The 23,473-nt window shown below is 40.8% G+C and overlaps 1 protein-coding gene across 3 annotated transcripts in view; it reads left to right on the top strand.

The window, feature by feature from the left end:
• Nucleotides 1-23,473, top strand: part of ARHGAP25 (Rho GTPase activating protein 25) — an 86,526-nt gene that overhangs the window by 14,373 nt on the left and 48,680 nt on the right. For all 3 annotated transcript variants that reach the window (XM_032291888.1, XM_032291887.1, XM_032291886.1), the window contains exon 2: nt 19,609-19,808. In XM_032291888.1, coding sequence (XP_032147779.1) covers nt 19,609-19,808 — 200 coding nt within the window. The remainder of the gene's footprint in view (nt 1-19,608; nt 19,809-23,473) is intronic.

The following is a 23,473-nucleotide window of genomic DNA, read 5'->3' as shown; positions in this document are numbered from 1 at the left end:
AAAGAGATAGATGATAGATTAGATAGATAGATAGATAGATAGACAGATAGATATTGGGGTTTCCCAATCTCATCACTATTTTGATCCAGATAATTCAGATAATTCTTTTTTTTTTTTTTTTTGAGACAGAGTTTTGCTCTTGTTGCCCAGGCTGGAGTACAATGGCAAGATCTTGGCTCACCGCAACCTCCGCCTCCTGGGTTTAAGCGATTCTTCTGCCTCAACCTCTCCAGTAGCTTGGATTAAAGTCATGCGCCACCACACCCACTAATTTTTTTGTATTTTTAATAGAGAAAGGGTTTCTCCATGTTGGTCAGGCTGATCTTGAACTCCCAACCTCAGGTGATCCACCCACCTCAGCCTCCCAAAGTGCTGGGATTACAGGCGTGAGCCACCACGCCCAGCCGCAGATAATTCTTTATTGTTGGGGGCCACAAATTGTAGGGTAGCCCCTGGACTTTACCCAATTGATGACAGTAGCAGTCCTCTCTGTTATGACAACCATAAGTATCTCCAGACATAGCCAAATGTCCACTTGGGGTGGATGGGTGGGTGATAAAACCGTCGCCCAGTTGAGAACTATTAGCTATCTATCTTTCTATTTATCTGTATCTAGATTAAACCAACTTGATTTCATATCTATTTCATGCAACCAAAATATTAACTAAGACAATGAGAAAATAAAGACAAAGAAATTATGTGAAATGCTCATATAGTAACACAGCAAGTTAGTGGCAGAATCAAGACTAGGTAGCAGAGCTCCTGAACATTAGTGGGCTTTCTGCTACTTTCCACAAGATAACTCCTGTGCAGGGTCTTTAACCACATCAACTTGCCCAGCATCTGGCTTTCCTTTATATTAAAACCCAGTACTACTTGATTTATGGAAGGAAACGCTACTGGCTGCATTTTCTTATTTGTTCGGGACACCAAAATAAGTAATGTGGTTGAGGATCATGGTAGGGCTTTCTTCACAGGAAGTTGAAGCAGGGATGGCATGGGATGCATTTCCCTAGCACCTGTTAAAAGAGCAAGCTAAATGAAGGGGTGCTATCAGTCCACTCTGAGGTGTTACTCCCAGATTACTGGGGTAGGTTTAGCTTGATGTCTCACTTGAATGTAGTCTTCCCCACGTCGTGTTTTTTCAGGTTACTTCCCTCACCAAGTCGCTGTGGAATAATAAACATCACTTGTTTTTTTTATTCAGAACTTGCATGATCTGTGGAAACATTTGAAGGTCAGGAGGAGGTGAGAATGTCAGCTCTGTGTAACAAATGTGCAATAAATGTGAGCAAATGAAAACAATATTTTAGAATTGTCGTTCAGTAAAATGTGTCCATCTTGATCTGCAACTAGATGGGTTTTGTTAAATACGTGGAGCCACGTAACAACCAACACAATCAAGAGTTCCATCACTGTAAAAAGTTTCCTCTGCCCATCTTTTCTAGTCAGCCCCTCTCACCCAACCCAAACCTGGAACAACCACTTATCTGTTCTCTGTTCCTATGGTTTTGCTTTTTTCCAAAATGTCATATAAATGAAACTACAGTGTGTAATTTTTTAAAGCTTCATCTCTTTTATTCAGCATAATGCATTTGAGATTCATCCATGTTATTACTCGGATCGATAGTTTTGTCCTTTTTATTGTCGAGTGGTATTCCATTGTATGAATGTATTTATTCATCACTTGAAAGATACTGGGGTTGTCTCTAATTTTTAGAGATTATGAATAAACTGCTGCAAATATTTGCTTATAAGTTTGTGTGAACATAATGTTTTATCTCTTTTGAGTAAATATTGAGGAGTGCTACTGCTGGATCATATGGTAGTATATATATTTAACTTTATGAGAAGCTACCAAAGTGTTTCCCAAAGGGGCTGTATCTTTTATGTTCCTACCAGCCAGGTATAGAAGTTCCAGCTGTTTCTGATTCTCACTGATCCTTGATACTGTTAGTTTTTAAAAATTTTATGTTATTCTAATATATTTGTAGTAGTACCTCACTGTGGTTTTAATTTACATTTTCTTAATGACTAATGCTGTTTGACATTTTCTTGTTTTCTTATTGTTGAGTTTTGTCCTTTTCGGACATCTGATCTGCAAATACTTTCTTCCAGTCTGTGGTTTGCTTTTCACTCTCTTAGTGCATGCTTTTCATTCTCTTAGTTTTAATTTTGATGAAGTCAAATATTTATTTTACGGATTGTGCTTTTGGTGTCAAGAGTTGTTTTTGATAATCTCAATCCAGTATATTCTGTAAATATTGAATACATTTCATAAATATTATAGGCTCTTTGAATCTTTTAACTCCTGCCTGCCATGACTTGCAAACATTCTCTTTTATTTTTTCTCTCCAGCACTGCCCACATGAACACACCCACACACTTCAGCATTATAAACACAGATTTCCTGTGTTACTCTGAACCCTCAACCCTCCTTTTCCAGGCCTCCTCCCACAGATCATAAAAGCCACATTTTCCAAAATATCTTTTATCACTCAGAGAAAACTGCTGGAAGATTGTAATGAGCAGTGCTATTTTTATGGCAGAACACTCCAAAATGTCATACTGGATCCTCTTTTTTCAAAATTATGCAAGTTAATTCAAAATAGCATTCTGAAAACTCACCCTCACCCCCTGCCAATACATCTATCCTGGGTATAACATATGCATGCTATATATTGATTCAATTTAATGTTAAAGTCCATTAATTAGTTACATTTATCTACTCGTATTTTGAAACATATTCCCATATATTAAAAGGAACAGAAATTTTCGTATGGTTTTTCTTGAGTCTGAGTACAACTTCTATCTGCTTCTCTTGGGTCTGATTTTAAGTTGGCTCATTTCGCAATTGATACAACAAGGAAATGACAAGAAAGAGGAGGGGGTGTAATAAAAAGTTGAAAGAGGAAAAATTTGATTTGTTCTTGAGCACACAAAGCAAATACCTTTCCTCCATTTCCACACTTTTACATTAAGATATTTACTATTTCTTTTCTAAATGTATCCTAAACCAGCTTATTATAAAACGTGTTATTTTATGTTTGATGAATTTCTATAGGGTACTGTATATGCACATATACCAAAATATTAACTAAGACAATGAGAAAATAAAGACATAGGGAAATTATTTGAAGTGCTCATTAAATAAATGCTTTATTAAATGCTCAAATTTAATAAAGTTATACCCTTAAAACATAACCCATAGAGGATTATGTGAAGATGGCAGAATCTATCACCCCCACCTAGACAACAATTACTCTTTCCAAGCCTATCTGATGTAAATATTTTGGAACCCTGATGTCTCATCAAAACTGGCAACTTACAGAAGAAGGCTTGGACAGTGAGTTGTGCTTAATTTCAGTGAGTTTCAGCTCTTAACACAATAGTGGCTACCCATCTTCTACCTCTAGCCCTGTGGCAGGCTTTCCAGATGTGCATACATTCCCGGAGCAGCTTGTGCCCAACTTGCAGGAGCCAAGGTGGGAAAAATGAACCCTGTCCTACAAATAACAGGCATCTATATTGTGGTCACTGATTGCTGCCTCTGATCACAGAGGTACAAACAAAGAAATGCCAACCATGTGTTTGTACCGCTCCCTGTTGTTGCAAGCACCTCCCACTTTGGCTGTAATGACATCCAGGGGATTTAAAGAGCTTGTGCCTTTTTCTGTCTCCTTCATTTTTCTCCTTTTCCCTTTTTGGGAGCCAGATATTGAAGACTAAGACATTCAAAAGTAACCACATATATGAGGTAAGTTAGAAAGATATTGACCATCCCCAGGGGAAGTTGCAGCCTCAGAAAAGACCTAAGAAGACCCTAAGTTTGCAGCTCAGGCTGATCCTTGGCACAGAGACAACCTACAACAATTACAACAAACAAACAAAATCCAGCAAATCCTGGAGGAAGGAGGACAATCTGATTTATAGAGTTGTCATATCATTAGGTTCAGATATCCAGTTTTTAGCAAAAAAAATATGAGGCATAAAAAGAAACAGAAAAGTGTTGCCCACTCAAAGGGGAAAACTAAGACCAACAGAAACTGTTTCTCACAAAGACCTGATGGCACATCTACTAGACAAAGGTGTTTTTTAAAAACATTACATGTCAAAACTATGGAAAACAGAGAAAGCAGGAGTAAGAGGGAAATTGATAGATTTAAATACTTAACATTAAAAAGAAGAAAGATCCCAAATCAACAACAGGACTTTATAATTTAAAGAACTAGAAAAAAAAGGATAAACTAAATGTAAAGTTAGCAGAAAGAAGAAAATAATAAAGATTAGAACAGAGATAAACGAAACATGGAATATAAAAATAAAAGACAGTCAACAAACCCAAAAGTTGGTTCTTCTTAAAGGTCAATAAAATTTATAAACCTTTAGGTAGATGGATCATGGAAAAAACAAAGAAGATTCAGATTACTAAATTTAGAAATAAAAGTGGGATATTACTACCTATCCTACAGAAATAAAGAGTTACAATAGTACAATGAGCTATTGCACATCAACAAATTTGATAATCTAGATTCAGTGGAAAAAATCTTGGAAACTCAAAATCTATCAAGCCTAAATTGAAAGAATAGTTTTAGTTTAAAAAAGAATAAAATCTAAATATATCTCTAACCAAGGCAATTCAGTCAATAATAAAAAAATCTCCTAATGAAAGAAAGACCTGATGTCTTCAACCAAACATCTAAAGAAGAACTAATACCAGTCTCTTTGAAACTTTCTAAAAGAATTGAAAAAGAAGGAAAACTTCCTAACTCATTTTACATTACTTTGATATTAAAGCCAGACAACAACATTACAAGAAAACTGCAGACCAATATCCCTTATAACACTGATGCAAAAGTCCTCAGCAAAATGCTGCAATGGAAAACTGAATGCAACCGCACATAAAAAGATTATACATCCAGACCAAATGGGATTTAATCCTGGAATGCAAGGGTGATTCAACATACCCAAATCAATCAATGTCATTAATACATCTCATTAACAGAATGAAGGGGAAAAACATATGATCATCTCAAATGATAGCCATGTGTCCAACAAGATTCAACATTCTTTCATGAAAAAACACTCAACAAACCAAGGATAGAAGGAACCTACCTCAATGTAATAAAAGTAATAACTCACAGTGACCATCATAATGTTGAAAGACTCCAAGCTTTTACTCTGAGATCAGGAACAAGGCAAACGTGCTGACTTTTGCAGCTTCTCTGTGGTATATAATACTTGAAGCCCTAGATAGAGCAACTAGGAAAGGGAGAGAAATAAAAAGTATCCAAATTAGAAAGGAAAAGGTACACTTAACTCTGTTTGGAGATAATATAATTTTTATGTAGAAAATCCTAAAGATTCGACCAAATTTCTATTAGAACGAATAACTCCAGCAAAGTAGCAGGATACAAAGTCAAAGCTGAAAAATTAGTTGCACTTCTATACACTAACAATGATCAATTTGAAAAGAAAACTAAGAGAGCAGTTTCATTTACAACACCATCAAAAGAATAAATTAATTAGGAATTCACTTAACCAGGAGGTGAAATACTTGTACTACAAAGCTGCAAAAACTACAAGACATTTCTGAAAGAAATTAAAGAAGAACAAAATAATGGGAAGACATTCCAGGCTCCCTAGGTTGGAAGACTTAATACTACAAAGCAATCTGCAGATTTAATGCAATTCCTGTCAAAACACCAGTGACTTTTTTGGGGGGGTAGAAATGGAAAAACTCATCCTAAATTTTATATGGGGTCTCAAGGGATCCTGGATAGCAAAAAAAAAAAAAAAAAAAAAGAAAAAAAGAAAAGAAAAAGAACATTGCTAGATAACTCACATTTCCTGATTTCAAAAACTATGCAATGACTTACAAAACTTACAGTCAACCAAAACAGTGTAGTAATGGCATAAAGACAAAAGTAGGTCAATGGAATAGAATACAATGTCTAGAAATAAACTCTCACATATATGTATATGGTCAAATGATTTTCAACAAGGGTGCCAAAATAATTTAATGGGGAAAAGATTGTTTTCTCAAAAATGGTGCTAGGAAAACTGGATATCCACATGCAAAATAATAAAGTTAGGCCCTTACCTAATACTATATACAAAAATTAACTTAAAATGGACCCATGAACTGGATTTAAGACCTAAAACTATAAAACTCTTGGAAGAAGACATGGAGCAAAAACTTCACAACATTGAATTTGGCAGTGATTTCTTGGTTTCAATACCAAAGGCAGAGGAAACAGAAGAAAAAATAGTCAAATGAAACCTCATGGAAATTTAAAAAATTATGTATCAAAAGACACTACCAATAAAGTAAAACAAAAACAGAATGGGAGAAAATATTTGCAAATCATATATCTAACAGGGGATTGATATCCAGAATATATAAAGAACTCCTAAACTCTACAACAAAACAAAACAAAACAAAACAAAACCCCACAAACAACTTAGTTCAAAAATGGACAAACGACTCTAATAGACATTTCTCCAAAGAAGACATGCAAATGGACAATAAACACATGAAAAGATGCTATTGATATTAGTAATCATTAGGGAAATGCAAACCTGAAGTACAGTGAGATTGCACCTCACACCCATTATGATGGCTGCTATTAAAAAACTGGAAGATAACAAATGTTGGTGAGGATGTGAAGATATTGAAACCCTTTTGCACTGTTGGTGGAAATGTTAAATGTTACAGCTACTATGGAAAACAGTATAGCAGTTCCTCAAAAAATTAAAAATAGAATTACCACATGATCCCACAATTCCACTTCTAAATATACATTCAAATAATTGAAAACAGTCTTGAAGAGATATTTGTATATCATGTTCAAAGCAGCATTATTTGTAATAACTAAAGCATGAAGGTAACCCAGGTGTCCACTGACAAATAAATGGACAAACAGAATGTAGTATGTACATTCAATGGAAATTATTCAGCCTTAAAAAGGAAGGACACTCTGCAACATGCTGTAACATGGATGAATCTTGAGGACATTATACTAATAAACTGATTCAAAAAAGACAAACACTGTATAATTCCATGTATATGAGGTGCTTAGAGCAGACAAATTCATAGAGACAGAAAGTAGAATGATGGTTACTAGGGACTAGGGGAAGAAGGAATAGGGAATTACTCTTTAATGGGTACAGAATTTTAGTTTTTCAAGATGAAAAGAGTTCTGAAAATGAATGGTGATGGTTGCGCAATAACGTGACTGTACTTAATACTATTGAACTGTACACTCAAAAATAGTTAAGATAGTAAATTTTATATGTGTTTTGCTGCAACAAAAAATAATTAAACCAAACAATAAAAAATTAAAAAATCAATTTCAATAAATGTTTTGTTTGATTTTTAAATTTTTTATTGTTTGGTTTGATTTAATTATTTTTATGTTTCAATAAATGGAAAAATTAATCAAATCAAACATTTCAAGTCGTAACTGGAGAAAAATAGCCCAAATCAAATATTACAACTCATTTTTCACCTTCAAAAGATCTCGTATGCTATGAGATGTGCTAAGCCAGAGGGATTTGGAATTGGGAGTGCATCCTGGTGTCCTAGTGTTCGCCTGCTGTGTCACCCACTCGTGGTTCACCTTCTTTTACCTCCTGTTTGTGCATTTCTGGTTCCTGCTTCTTCAGCTTTGCACAAAAGCTTAGTTGGTCCTTCAATGACAACTGGCTAAAAACAAACACAAAAAGAAACAAAAATGGTGCTCTTCTAATTCTTCTATAAGAACTGTGAAGGAGTGGCCAGCCAAAAAAAAAATGTCAAGCAGAGGCTAGTGTGTGGGCCCAGAAAGCCCAGGTCAGACAGAGGCACTACGGTTGCTCACAGATACATACAAAATAAGTCCTGACTTTTTTGTAAGGACCTTGGGTGATAAAAGAGAAACCCCCTAAAGCATTTTTCAGGCAGCTGATAATGTTTGACAGCTTTGAAGAGGAAACAGAGCTGCTGTATGTCAGTGGCAGAATCACGGAGAAAACTCTGCATTCTGCAAAGCCTTACTCAAGTACCATGAAGTGTAGCCCAAAATTGATAGAAATGCTGGTAAATAATAAAATTTTTGAAAAAGTAAAACTTGGTAATTTTTCACAAGTCACTAGCTGTAACAAAGAAACTGTTTTTTTTTTTACTTTTTTTATAATCTTTTTTTTTTTTTTTTTTTTTTTTTGGTATTTGATTATCTTTCATGGATTTTAAGAATGCTTTATCAAACTGAAAAATCTTTAGTGGAGTTGCAAAGTGTCACAGCAGTGAAAATGTTCATAAACTCCACAGCTCTCAATTAACACAGTAGAAGTATCAGAAATTTTCTGCTGTGTAATTTTCTGTTTCTTTGAAGAGTCTCAGCTATACTTCATCATTTCTCAATATAGAGTTGAAACACCAAACAAATATTTGGCCTGAATCCTAAAAATGTTTAGTTCTTTCAATTTTCAGCAATATAGAGCATGCTTTCAATTCTCTCCCACCCTTTTTTTTTTTTTTTTTGGTTTGAGATGCTCTTTAACGTCTAAGAATGTAGTCTTCTGTTCTTCATAATTAACATTTAATATAAACTAATGTTGAATTTACCAAAAGCAAGTTCACAATCTTTGAAAAAATACCACTTTTTAAATTATTGGTGGGCTAAACCATTTACTAGTTTTTTAAATATTGAAGTATCCTTGCATTCTTGGAATATTCTAGACATTTGAGTGACAAAACAGGCAAAAATCTCTAACTCTGTAGGGTTTCTGGCATGCTTCACTGTATAAAAGGTGTAGGGAATTATTCTCAGGCTTTCTATGCAGAGACTGTTTTACTCTTCACTGTTTCCATGGTGAGATTTTTGTGTATATGGCAGCCATATATATGTGTGTGTGTGTGTGTGTGTGTGTGTGTGTGTGTGTGTGTGTGTGTATATATATGTGTATATATATATATCAGTTAGTTCTTAATCTTTCATTTTAAAACTTTATTGATGTATAATTTATATGCCATAAAATTCCTTCATTATAAGTGTACAATTCAATGATTTTTAGTAAATTTATAGAGTTGTGTGATGATTACCACAATCCAGTTTTAGAACGTTTTCGTTACCCCAAAAAGTTCTCTCCAGCTCTTTTGCAATCAGTCCCTGCTCTCACCCTCAGTCCTGGCAACCACTGTCTCTATAGAGTTGCCTTTTCTGGATATTTCTTGTACATGGACTCATATAATGTGTTGTCTTTTGCATTTGGGTTCTTTCACTTAGCTGAATGTTTCTGAGGTTCATTGTATGGCATGAATCAGTCCTTTGCTCCTTGGAGTTTCTGAGTAGTATTACATTGTTTGGCTTTCCCACAATTTGTTTATCCAGTTACCCATTGATGGCTTCTGGATTGTTTTCAGTTTTGAACATCATCCATAATGCTGCTAGAGACATTCACATACGAAAAATGTTATGGAAATGTGCTTTCACATCCCTTGAATAGATTTCCAGGAGTGGAATTGCTAGGTGGTACAGTAAGCTCATGCGTAACTTTTTAAGAAGCATCCAGTTAAGGGGTTAAGGGAGGGTGGCCCCCCTCTCTGTTGATGGAGAGTTTGTTTTCTTCTTGTGTAGCTCCAGGTTAGTTGGAAAGGCACCCTCTGTTCTCACTGGTATTGTGACCTGGTTGAGGAGCCAGCAGGACAGAGCCATTAGTTTTTGTCTGGCCTGACTTTGGGCACCCAGGGTAAACTGAAAATAACATGCCTCAGCCAGGCCTCTGTGAGCACTTGGAAGTAGCTCTCAGGTCTCTATCTGTTCCCTGCCTCCAGTGCTGCTGCTGTTCCTCTCTAGGCATTGTTGGTGCAGATTTTTCTCGGGCCCTTTCCACTCCCTCTGCGGCAGGCTGTTCTGTGTGCATTGAGTTATGGGACCACCAGCTCTCTTCAGTTTAGCCTTGCCTATCCTACATCTTACAGAAATCGTTCTTCCCCCAAAATGGCATGTAGACAGCATCCTTCTTTACTTTTACTTTCATTTCAGATTTCCCCTCTATTACTGAGCTAGTCCCTTTGTCGTTTTCATGGAAATTTGGACATGGAAGCTCTTGCCATGAGATCACCTAGAATTCTAGGTAGTCATTCCTTCCTGAGTTCCCTCACAGGCCACCCTTGGCTCCCTCCAGTTCCTGCTGCCCTTTCTCCCTCTCTGCTAAGTGTTGGGGCAAAAGCGGACTTAGCAGGAAATACTACCCATACTGGAAGCCTCGGGAGTCCCTCGGTTCTTCCCATTCATCATTCATCAGCTGATAAAGTGACAGTGCAGGGGCATGGAGGGTGGATCTGTCTGGGAGGGGATGTGTACGTGAGTGGTGTAACATCTGTGCAGTGTCATTCCACTGTGCTCTGAGGAGTAACCGGTCTGAAATGCAGGCCTTGGAAAATGGACAAGTTGAAGTTCAGAGCAATAGCTGACATGTGAAAAAAAAAAAAAAAAGCTTATAGAATTTATTTTTAAGCCTAATAGAATCTTGAAAAAGATTATTTATTATATCAACATTCCAAACATAACAGAGAAAATATAATGAACCCTTCACTACTGAAATTCAACAAAAGATTTTGTCACATTGCTTTATCTATCCGTTTCTTTTTCTTTTATTTCCTTTTTTTGCTGAGATATTTTAAAACAAATCCCAGACACATTTTTCCCCATGCTTAACTATGCATCCTTAAAAATATAGAAATTTTATTTTCTAACCACACTGTCCTGATCATAACTAACAACACTAATCAATAATTCATTGGTATCATCTATCCTCTATCCGTGATAAAATTATCTCAGTTTTTAATGGAATCTTTTTATCAGGTTGTCGAATAGGAGAAACATAGTATGACTTGTTTCCTGGTCTCACCCCACTGCTAGCATTATTCATTGGTCACTTTAACTCTCAGTAGAGTTAAACTTTAAAATCACTCTTCCCTAAGACCTGTAGCGGCCCAGAAACTGATTGGAGTGATGTCTGTTAGTCTGCAAAGGCTTGTAGCTTCCCCAAGGGCCAGTGCTAGTACTTAAGCATTGTCCTGGAAGGGTCATTATACTCGGGGCATATAATTCATCCATGCTTATGCAATACAAATATTTCAAGCATCCTAATGCACTTATTTATTATGAATGCTAGTGACCAGTGAAGCAAAAGCTCTTACCTAAAATGAATGACTAGTTTTGACAATGGAGGGGTCAGTACTTCGATTGCTCTTCCTAATTTAACACACCACTGGGTGCTGGGCAGTGCTTACTGCACTAATTATCCTGCAGTCCTACCTGATGAGAATTGCTCTTCCTTACACTCATGCCTGGGAAAGCAGGTAGCTTGCATATGCATTTAACTAACTACAGTGTCACCACAGAGAAAAGTCGCCATCTGACTGCCAAATCTCCACTTTGCCTTGTGCTGAGGAAAAGGCAGCTCTGGAGCAGTGTTCAGTAGGAAACGTTCATAATTCTGCAATATTCTTGTTATTACACGTGGCTTCCTGTTATGCAGAGATAGGCAGAGAGGGCGGGGTAAGGTGTTGCAACCGATGGAGACACGCAGACCCACAAGAGGCAACTGTATTCTAAATTCCTAAGAAACACAAAAGCCACACAACATGAACACTGGTGGGGTGGTCCTGGAGAAGCACCCTCAAACAAATTTGTTGGAGTGCAGAAAAACCTTGCAAGACTTGTTGCTGGCTTAGGTTTCCAGAGCTGCTGATGAGAAAGAAGAAACAGAAAGTCAGTTCTCCACCCCCGACCCTTTCTCTCTCTCTCGTTCTCGTTCTGTGGCATTCTCTCTCCCTCTCTCTTTCTCTCTCTCTCTCTCACACAGAGATAATTTCCCTCTGTCTCATATTGCTACCGAGACAGCATTTTTACCTCTTCCTGTAGAAGGCATAGCTATTGGTGCCAAGCCTTTTTCCAAAGCAGAATTTGTTCCTTTAGATTGACATAGTCACCTGTCAAACAATAAAGGACATTTCTAGAATCCATAGGACATAAGAAAATTAAACCTGCCCAATTCCCAAGTATTGAGGCAGGCATTTAGGGAGCAGCTTTTAGATATCTCTATGAATTAGGTTATACAAATTTGTCTCAAGGGTGAGTGCCCTGGGAAGACCCATGCGGTTTAATTTCAGGTACAGAGAGAAAGCTCGTTTGCTGTCATTAGTCTCACAGTAAAGATGCATTTTGAAGGGGCAATGCTTTTCATACTAAAGTTAAAAATGAAACTCAGAATTAAAAAAAAAAATCCAGAAGAGGAGTGACAGGATAAATTCATCCTAAGTCTCAATGCCTGGTTTTAAAAGTGGAAAAGTTGTACAAGTCCTCCTAACCCCCTGAATGATGGGTGCTTTTCAATGGAGGGCTGTTTCCTTTGAAGACAGAAAAGGGATGCAGAAAGTAAGCCTGAAGTTTCCGAAGTCAAACATCCTAATTTCCTTCTGGGTGGAAACTGAAGGCTACCATCCCACAGTCTGATAACAGGATAGGTGGAGGGACTGCACTGTATGTGTGCGTGAATGTGATGGAGGTGTTGCGTGCGTGTGTGTGCAAGGTGTGGGCAAGGACATATGAATCTTTTTATCATTTTCAGGCAGCAGCCATGCCAAGTCTGCTGTTTCAGAGAGCTCCCCAGCAGGTTCCCTCCTCAGCTGCCATGTGGACCTGACTGCCAGCCCACACCAGCTTAGCTCAGTCTCCCTGCCCCCGATGCCTCGGCCACACTGGGCCTTGCTCAGAATCCCTAGGTCTCTTCACGTGAGCTTGGGTAGCAGCTGGTAAGACGTAGCAGGATTACCTAATATGTCCGTTTTCCTGTTGGGGTGTCAGCACAGCCTCAGTGGTGGGCCTGAGGTTTCAGCACCATTTCTCTGTCACTGTTTTTTCAAGGCCTGCTGAGCCTTGCAAAGCATACACTGGCGGAAATAGTGGCACAAAGTTTTTTATGCACAATATAGAGGTAAAATGGGTGGGGCCAAGGCAGCTGCTTCACATGTTAGGTTAGGAATAGCAGCTTTGTTCCCAGCTCAGTGAAGGGTGGCATGGTCTCTCCTGTTCACATCACTATGGATTCTTTAACCCTGTGAATTACTAGACATGGATTCCAACTCCAATGTGGATGCCTCTCTTTACCACAAAAACACATGCTCCTTTCTGGGTTGTGGCTTAGGTATGGAAATTGGGCTTTGAAATAAGATTTCTAACTATTAACTGGAGCAGATCATTTCACCCCTGTGAGCTTCAATTCCTTGTCTGAAAAATGAGGGTGACAACATGGTGCGGTAAGCACCATAGTAAATGAAGAGCATGAGCATTAAATGACACAGCCGTATAAAGTGCCTGCACTGTGGTTGGCTCATGGTAAGTACTCAATACATAAGTAACTACTGATATTCATTATTGTTAGATCAGGGATTATACCTTTCATTGGCCACTTTGCTCAAGTGGGTATGGTGAACATGTCCAGAAATCCCACAAATAGGTAAATTGGCCAATATTTCTTGCAAATGTAAAATGCCTGCATGGTGGCTCACATTTCATTCTAAAAGATTTATTTTATTAACTCAGCAAATATTTATCAAGATACTTCAATTGCCAGATGCTTTTCTAGGTGGCGTGGAGCTCTACTAAAAATCCTGAGGAAAACAGCACCCTTTTCTGTCTTGCATCTCGGTTTATCCCCATAGCCTTGAGTTAGAAATGCTTCCCTCGGTGATGTCTTCCTCCGTGCTGTCTTGTCTTTGGTTTCTGATTATCTATACAAATACTTTTCTGGTGGGAGATTTTCATGTCATTCAAATCTCCTGGCTTTCACTTGTACCTCTTTTCTCCCCCGATCTCTTTCTTAATTCATAAGCCTTACTTATCAAAACCAAAACTCTTGGGAAGCTTGAAGCTCTCAGTCCATGCTCACACTTTATCATGTCCAGACCTGGACTCACCTGCCTGTTCAAACTGGCCTTGTTCTCTGATTTCCTTCCTTGCTTCCATGAATGGGTCTCCCAGATCTGTCAGGTCTGGCTGATCTCATATCCTTAGGACCCAAAATGGTTCTGGTGCATGTCAAGTGCCCAACCATGACTGAATGAATGAATGAATGAATGCATGAATGGGGAAGGCCATTTTACTTGAGCCACTCAAACCCCAAACCTCACAAAAATCTTTGTCCCCTGATCCTCCTTGTTCAGCAGGTGGCTGAGTCCTGTTGTATTAGCCTCTCATATTGTTTCCTCTTCCATCCTAATCCAGGCCTCTGGCTTTGCACCTAGGATATTGTGCAATGTCTAGCTACTCTCCCTCTATTCCATCTCTCTCCCTCTTTTCGTCCCTCCCCTCCTTAATATCTTCTTTTCTTTTCTCTCATTTAGTATAAAATTGAGTCCATACTATGATAATAATTGCTTTCATTTAATGTCTATGTTTTAAGAAGCAGGCACTGGCTGGGACCTGTACACCTATCTTTACTAATCCCTATGAATTTATCACCCCACAAGATACATGTGATTATCACAGTTTTACAGAGGAGGAAACTGGCCCTCAGAGATAGGACACGGCTTACCCAAGGCTGTGTATGTAGAAGCCTGTGCACTTCTGCTACTTTCTCCTTCCTTCTCTGTGTTAGGCACTGTGTTATGTGCAGAATACAAGGATAAGCAAGGCCAAAACATCAAGGCAGTACCCCTGTCTTCTTAGAGTGCAAGACGAGAGAGAAAATAAGGTAAGAAAAAAGTACCAAGCAAGGTGATGCGGGCTATGATGCACATGTGTCCCCACTGACAAGGGTCCAGAGCCATGGAGCAACTAAGTCTGGCAGGACCAGGAAGACTTCTCACAGGAAGTGGGGCCTGAAGGGACTCTTGAAGTGTAAGTAAGAGTTTTCCAAGAGGTGGAATTGGATGTAGGTGGGGGAGGGTCCGGGGGGACATTCCCGCAGAGAGACTAACATACTGTCCTGGAGAAAGTGCAGGATGGGTATGGAGAAAAAGCAGGAAATGCAGTAGAAAAAGCCACAAAGGACTCCAGCTCCATGGTAGTTTAGCCTTTACCTTTTAGGAGGGAGGCGTTGGGGGTCGTCAAAGGCTTTTAGGCAGGGGAGTAACATGATCAGACTTCTGTTTTAGAAGGCTCACGTCATAAGCAATATTGTCTGTGCTCAATATAAGGAAGAGGCTGCTTCCTGTGTTGATTGGTTGGCTGGGAGAATGTCACTCAAGTACAACAGAGGGACCAGTCGATGTAAAGCAGATTTGGGTGTGTGTGTCAGTGCTAGCCAGGGTAATGGTAGAGGTGAGAAGGAGGAAGGTGATAAGTTTGATGAAGTGGTAAGCAAGATGAGCTTGACATTCTCATGGAGGTGCATTCGGAAGCTGAATGGATGGGTCTATAGCTCCGAAGAGAGGGTTGGGGGGAAGTCATGTAAATTCTCCTCCCTTTTCAAATCCATTTAAACATGGTTCCCAAACAAATGCATGGCTCATATCAACATACTGAGGAAATATCTGAAATTGTTTCCCCAGTTCCGAAAGAACTATTCACATGTCACCCACACATTTACAGCCATCCAAAGTAGAATCTAGACTGAGTCAGAATTGAGAGCAGATTATTTTGAGGGTTAGAGGGCAGAAAATGAGAAGATGAAGAAAGGAAGTGATAATGTTTCTCAGCTGACTTCTCTGTTCACACTTCCTTCTTTAATTTTCCCCTGCCCCATCTTGGGGCAAAAAGCTGCTAACTTCTCCTGCAGAAATAACATCCCTAGGCATGCGGCACCTCTTCTATTTCTCTTCTTTCCCTTCCAGTACTCTCTCTCACCTGCAGACTAAAATTCAGCATGACAGTCCAAGCATACAACTATATTTTATCATGATCCTCCCTTGCTCAAGAATATGAAATAGCTCCCTACTACCTCTCTAATCAAGTTTGAATGCCTCACTCTCTCTCCTAAAGCATCTTCTTCTCTGGGCTCTCCAGCTTGATTTCTCTGTTTGATAAAATGCTACCTTACCTTTATGGCCCATTTCCATCTCACGCTTTGTAATGATAGTACTCAGGTTCTAGGAAGTGCTGACCAGCAGAACTTTCTGTGATAGTGAAAATGTTCTCTATCTGTGTTGTCCAGTACTGTAGCCACAAAACACATAGGGTTACTGAGTACTTCAAACATGGCTAGTATGACAGAGGAACTCAATTTAAACTTAATCTATTTAATTCATTTACGTGTATACAGCCACTCTTGGTTAGTAGCTACTGTACTGAACAGTGCAGTGTTAGAGGCATGCTCATCCTCTCTCCACTACAGTAAGGTGAGGTTTCTAACCTCACTGAGGCCCTCATTTCTCACTCACCCCAAAGTGTTCTGTAAACACTGAGCAACTGTCTTCCCACCTTTCCCTCCTGGTCTGCCTATAGCCCCTTCTCCAACCTTCAGCCTGGTTCAGATCTCCTTCCTGAATGGCTGGGAACCTGCACTCAGGGTACAATGACTGGCTCACAAGTGAAGCTTATCATGGTTATTATTTTCATTATGAGAAACAGCTCCATTAATAGTAACAGATCTCTTTGTTTACTTTATCCGGAACAAGTCACACCCACAAAGAAGAGAGACTGTTCAAAGAACCTAACAAGGAAAGTTAATCAAAACCAAGACAAACTCAAAGCCCTAGACTTTCTTCTTAGATATTTTAATCATCTCATGCTAGGCCTGGCTGGTGAGCAACACTGTGGGCTAAGGAGGAGATGGCTCTGCACATGGGATAGAAAGTGCCCCTGCTTAATATTTAGCTCATCTGAGACTCCAGCTGTCTCCCTCCTCCAGGGTTTGGGCCTAATTCCAGCAGTGTGGAAGTTTGTACTGAGCTATCCGCTCTCTAGCTTGTAACGGATGGCCCAGTGCCCATAATCACACCAATTATGGTGGGATGTTAACAGGCAGTAAAGAAACATTGGCTGGATATAGAGTGAATGGTATCATTTATGGATATAAAACATGGCAAGGCAGAGCCTTGAGGAGATGTAGGCAGACATGGTGGTTGCCTTTCTGACACCAGGGCATCAAAGGTCCTCTTGGCCAGGTCTGAGAACATAAGACGTTCACACTTACTCCTGCCTTTGTCAGGTCATTCTGCCATGCACACATGCTCCTAGGAGGGTTTTTTGTTTGTTTTTCTTATTGTTGTTTTTATTGCAACAAAGCATGAAAAATCTCACAGAACTATAAACAAGATACCAGCAACTAATTTCTTCTATGCTGAGCAAATTCTCTCCAATCTGCAGTATCTTTTTGACTTCTGCTCACTCCTTCCCACGTCTTCAATGCTGTTGGAGACCTTCAGTTTCCCCTGTCCCCCACGGTGGTCCTAACGATGTTTGTGGGCCTCTAGGGGTGGCCCACGGGGCCTGAGCCCTTCTAGCCACCATGTGGCACCTCCCTGATTTCCCCCTCTCCTGAGTTGGCTCCATTTGGTGGCATCACCCCAAAAGCCAAGTAAAGGCTCCCCATATGGCACTGCTAGAAGGGGGTCCTCCCTCTCGTGTCTGATGTTGCTTCAGTTGAATGATCACAAAAGCCACATGGGGATGGACTTCACTGAGGCTATTGAGGTGGGAAAGAATGCCTCTGCATCTGCTGGGATGCCTCACTCTTCCATTTTCTTCAAAAGTTTTGTGTGTAGTCTATCCTTTTCCTTGTTGCCTACTCTCTGCCCTCTTTCTAGGACAGATAAGAGTCCTTGCAAGGTATAGTCTCTAACTTGGAAACAGAGCTGCATACAGTCCTCAAATTCCCCCCTCCCCATTGTACTCTGCCAAAATCATTCTGTAGTTCCTTTGGGATCATTTCCACAGCCCTAGAGCAAGTGATCAGCCCAGAGTGGCTGCTCTTTAATTGCAGATAGAAGGCCTTGAAGATAGCAAGTAACTGAGGAACAAGATTGCAGATAAAGTTCTTAACTGGACTGCCAAGACACATTGATATAAAGCAAATCCTCTGTAAACAGGCTACCAAACTGTCATCAAAATATCAAACTGCCTTTTCTACATCTGAGTATAAGCACTCTGATGATGATGTCTGTCCAATGGGAAGCTGATTCAAATATTTCTTGCAACCTGGGATACAACCTAGTAATGGCCTCACCAGGTCCCTGGTGGGAGGTAAGAAGTAACTGCCAGACAGAACCAGGTATAAGGGTATATTACGGGAGCTCAGACCCCTTGTGAGGGTCAAGGAGCCCAGTTATAGTGGAGTCCTCTTCAGACAGCAATACTGGACCGAAGGGTGAACCGTAGAAATAAGGTGATAACTGGATACTATTGGAGACATAGCTACAGAATGCAGTGGCTAAGGCTGTGAGAATGGACTTTCATCCTGAATCTTGGGCCTAGGTCTCTTCACCCTCCCAACTTCATTGCTTTTTTGGCCTTTGTGGTATACGAGAATAAAAGAGGAGCTGAACAGTTACCCCTGGTCACCCCGCCTTCTCTGCCCTCTCTGGGGTCCCTCCAGCAATACTTGGCCAAAGGAGAGGAATGCAGACACTGGGTATTAGCAAGCGTGGACAGCAGCACGGGCCAAGGAGACAAGGGCATCATTGAACTGGCTGGGAAAGAAGGAAGATGGGGCTCAGAAGGAGGTGTTGACTGGGGACCAGGGTGATCGACGGAGTGCTGTGGAAGCAAGGAAAGGAGAGAGTGGTCCTGGGTGGGAGTTACCGTGGAGAAAAGATGTGTCGGTACAGGCCTCACTTAATCCAATGGCAGGCAGAACTCCTGTGTGAAAACAAAAGCCAGTTTACAACCAAGCAGCAGGTTCAAGGGGCTCTGGCTTCAAATCCGGCTTCCGAGTTCTACGGGCAGGGACAACCTAACTGCAAAGGTAATAGGAAGGCAGCTGCGGTGAGGCCCTCGTACAGCAGAAAGGGCTGGGGTTCTGTCCCCGGGCCGGGGACAGAACGGCACTAATGACACAGGGTGGGAGAATTCGGAAGGTGCCAAGTCCCTGCAGGCTGGCCCTGGGGCCGGGGTCTGGGGTTTGAGTGGGGCCGGCTGCAGGGGGCCTGCTTTCCACAGCGAGGCCGGAGCTCACGCGGCGTGCAGCGCGCGGCCCCTCCTCTAGCCGGCCGCTGTGGAAGAGTGCCCGGGCGGCTTCCGGCGACCTCTGCAGCTGCGTGGGACTCACCCCGAGCCCTCAGACGGAGGCATTATTTTCTCCTCTCTCTTGACAGATACTAACTCCCACGCAGGAAAAAGGAAGCACCTTTGTCAGATGCTGCGGCCACTTCCTCTTCAGAAGGCTCCAGCCAACCTTTCGCTTTGCAGAATGACGGGGCCCGCGGCGCTGCCGGACTGCCTGTGCAGCGAGCCGCAGGCCGCCAGGGTTTTGTTCCCGGCCTCGCCCTGACCGGGAGCCGGGCCCTCGGCTGCTTCTCTGGCTCAGGGGGTATTTTCTCTGATTCAGATCTGGACCCCTGAACTGGACCTGGCTGTGGTGCCCCTCGCTTCTCAGCCCTCTCTGGGGTTCCTCTCCGCCTCTTTGCTCACTGCCACATGTCCCTCAGTCAGTCCGCCTGTCTGTTCCTCTCTATAGCTCGGTCAAGGAGCGTGATGACCGGCGAGCAGATGGCGGCCTTCCATCCATCGTCCACCCCCAACCCGCTGGAGAGGCCCATCAAGATGGGCTGGCTGAAGAAGCAGAGGTCCATCGTGAAGAACTGGCAGCAGAGGTACTTTGTGCTGAGGGCGCAGCAGCTCTACTACTACAAGGACGAAGAGGACACGAAGCCCCAGGTACCAGCCAGGCCGTTTGTCCCGTTCATAAGGCGCGGAGGAGGTGGGCCTGGAGCCCGCTGGGATTGCCCTTAAACTCACAGGGGCCTTCTCATTAGGACTAGACACACCCATTGCAGAGGAGATTGCTTTTTCCTTTACCCCATTTCCTAGATACATAAACTGAGTTGCAAAGATGACAGAGTGGCCCTTCAGGAAGCGCCAGGATGGTCACTGTGGCATTTCCTACTCAGGGCTCTAAGTCAAGACTGGTGAAGGGCGGTGGTGGTGGTGACACTCAGCTAAGGGCCCAGAGAGAGTGGATTGGGGTTCAGGAAAACCGATTCTGGGGCAGATTGATTTGTTTGTTCAGGAAGTATTTATTGAGAATTTATTATATGCCAGACACTGTTCTAGGTACTTGAAATAAACAATGGGCAAAACAGATAAAATTCTCTACCATATGGAGCTTGGAATGTGGAGGAAAAGACACATAAACATAACAAATAAGAAAAGTGTGTAGTTTGTTAGGAAAAAGATTAGTTCTATGAGAAAAATAATAGGATGAGCTAACAGGTATCAAGAGTTAAGGGAAGATGCAATTTTAAAAAGGATGGTCAAGTGACCTCAGGAAGAGGGTGACACTGGGGCCAAGACTGAAGAGGAGAGGAAACAAGCTGGGTAGATCGCTGGGGGAGACTGTTCCAGGCAGAGAGAACAGCCGGTGCTAAAGCTCCTAAGGGAGCACGTCTAGCTTGCGTGGGGAATAGCAAGGAGGGCACTGTGGTGGGAGCAGAGCTAGCGGGTGGGAATCACAGGAAATGAGGTCTGAGAAGCCAGAGGGTAGTCAGGGGTCCCAGGGAGCAGACTGCTGGGGCACTGCAGGCTGCTGTAAGGACTTGTGCATTCCCACTGAGGGCCACAGGGAGGCATTGCAGGGCTCTGTGCAAAGACTGACTGTCTTGTTTACACTGTGAAAAGACAGCTCTGACTCCTGTGCTGAAAAATAGATTGGGGGGGGGGGCGGGGGAAGACGCAAGTGATCTAGGTAAGGGGTTATGATGTTTAGGATCTCAGTGAGAGTTGTTGGCTGGAGGAAAATGGTCAGCTTCTGGATATACTTTGAAAGTAGACCAAACAAGATTTCCTGATGCAGTGGCTAAGCCTGTGAGAATGGGCTTTCACCCTAAATCTTGGGCCTAGGTCTCTTCACCCACCCAACCTCATCGCTTTTTTGGCCATTGTGGTGTGCAAGAATCAAAGAGGACACGCTGAACAGTTACCCCAGGACCTCAGGTGCAAACTGGATGTCTCAGGGCGTCCAACACAGCTGGTCACTCACCTAGAACTCATGCCTGTGAAGATGGAAGGGTGGGCTTGGCCAGTAGGAGCTTATTCAGGAAGACAGACTCTAGAACCTTCTGTAGCCAGAACAAAATCCTAAGAAAGGTGAGGACAAGAAATGTGTAGATATTGGGGGTGGATGGTACCAAAATGAAAAGGTCATTTTGGAAGAGGACAGTTTTCTTTAAGGGCAGGCTTGAGGATTCATTACATATCAGCAGGACTTAGTTAACCAGTTCCTCTACTTAAGAGCTCTGAACTCTGTTTGTCACTGCAGAGGCCAGGGAGGGATCACAGGGACTCCATCACAGACTGGACTCTTGCCTAGTGTTCTGTGTGTGGTAACCAGACTTCCTTCTCTTTATAAACACCCCAGACCTTATTAAAGCCAAGCAATTCAGGCTAAGATGGTGGTTGACGTGTTAAGACAATAGAGGAAGTCTTCCTATCTGTAGAGTGTGAGGGAGATGGCAATTAGGCTTTATTTGGCCATCCCAAATCAATGAAAGGGGCAGCTGAGTGTGTTTCCATGAAATATAGAGGGTGAGAGGTACTTTATATCAGATTATGTGTTCTTTCCCTGGTTACACCACTGTGTGGCCCTGTAATTATTTAATTTTTCTGGACTCCTGTTTATTATTTTATAAAATCAGACAATACTACCTGGCCCTCATTTGTCACAGGATCAAATGATATAAAGCAGGTATAAAAAACCGTTTTATAAAAATATAAACTAATGTCAAAGAGTAAAATAAATACCTAAAGGTTCTTGCTTCTCCTCTTTACTTCTGGGAGGAAGAAACCCAAAGCCTTCTCAGGACTAAATTAGCCTGAGATAATTAGGTAGCACTTCTAGGATGACAGGGTAATTTATTTGGGGGAAATCTATTGATTTTGGATCAATAGGTCAAGTAAGCAAAACCACACAACCCTTCAGTAGATGGCTGAAAAACATGTTGATAAAATCCAACACTTATTTCAGTTATGAAAAAGAGAAAAATAAAACTTTTAGGAATAAAATAATAATTCCTTAGAAAGAATAGTGTATTTTACTGCATGTTGACATGTATATTTTGATTACAAAAGCTTTTGCATGGTAGGAAATTTGGAAGATGCAGAAAAGCACAAAGTAGAAAATAAAAATTATGCACAATCCCATCAGTAAGAAATAGCCACCTATATCCCCTCCACATTCAGTCTTCCCTATGCATATGTGTTTAAGAACTCATCTATTATAAATGCAAAATATGTATAATAAATATTATTTAATGAAAAAGTTAACACTATGTCATGAATTTTGCCTCCTAACATTAAATATGATTCTACAATGTAATTTTTAATTATGTCAAAACAATCAAGAACATTCTATAATTTATATAATTAATTTTCCACTGTTGGGAATTTGGGCTGATGTTCATACTGTTATCACAAATAACAATTAAGTAGATTCCCCACAGCATTGTTTACATTAGTGATGTAAAAACAATGACCACTGGTAGGGGCTAACTTATATTAGGCTACATTTATATGTGTATACAATAGAATACAATTCAGACATTGATGCTCCTAATTAATACTTTTTGAAAAGGAAAGATGTCCATAGTATTATTGTCTTTAAAAAGCAGTTTACAACAGAATATGATGTATATACTTATCCCATTCTTGAAAAAAAATCATGAATTTGTATTTATGGAAAAAAGCCTAGAAAGACATACACAGAAGTATTAACCACGGTTATCTCTGAATACTGGGGTTACACATACAAGTTTTAATGTTTCTTTTATAATATTTTTATAATTAAAGGACAATAGTTGTAAATTTAAAAGGAATGCATACAATCATCGGATATATCCCCCAAGATACCAAAAAACAGAAACAGCACAATAATCTTGGAGCAATCAGGTGTAAGAGCCCTCACATACAATGATGATGTGTGTGTCCATTGGTACAAACTTTCTAGAAAGTCATTTGGCTAGATTTACTAAACATGAAAAAATTGTCAAACCCTTAGACACAGTGATTCTGGGTCTACAAAGTTCCAAAAGAAATAATAAGAATATTCAATGCTTTTAAAAAAATTTTTGGGCCGGCAGCGGTGGCTCACGCCTGTAATCCTAGCACTTTGGGAGGCCAAGGTGGGTGGATCACCTGAGGTCAGGAGTTCAAGACCATCCTGGTCATAATGGTGAAACACCATCTTATGAAAAAAAAAAAAAATTTATGGAGACAGTCTCGCTATATCAACCAGGCTGGAGTGCAGTGGCACGATCTTGGCTCACTGCAACCTTCACCTCCTGGGTTCAAGCAATTATTCTACCATAGCCTCCCAAGTAGCTGGGACT

Source organism: Sapajus apella, unplaced genomic scaffold (genome assembly GCF_009761245.1).
Source record: "Sapajus apella isolate SASKATOON/1434 unplaced genomic scaffold, GSC_monkey_1.0 scaffold26, whole genome shotgun sequence".
NCBI classification, from domain to species: Eukaryota; Metazoa; Chordata; class Mammalia; order Primates; family Cebidae; genus Sapajus; species Sapajus apella.
This window is presented reverse-complemented; position numbering and strand designations above follow the sequence as displayed.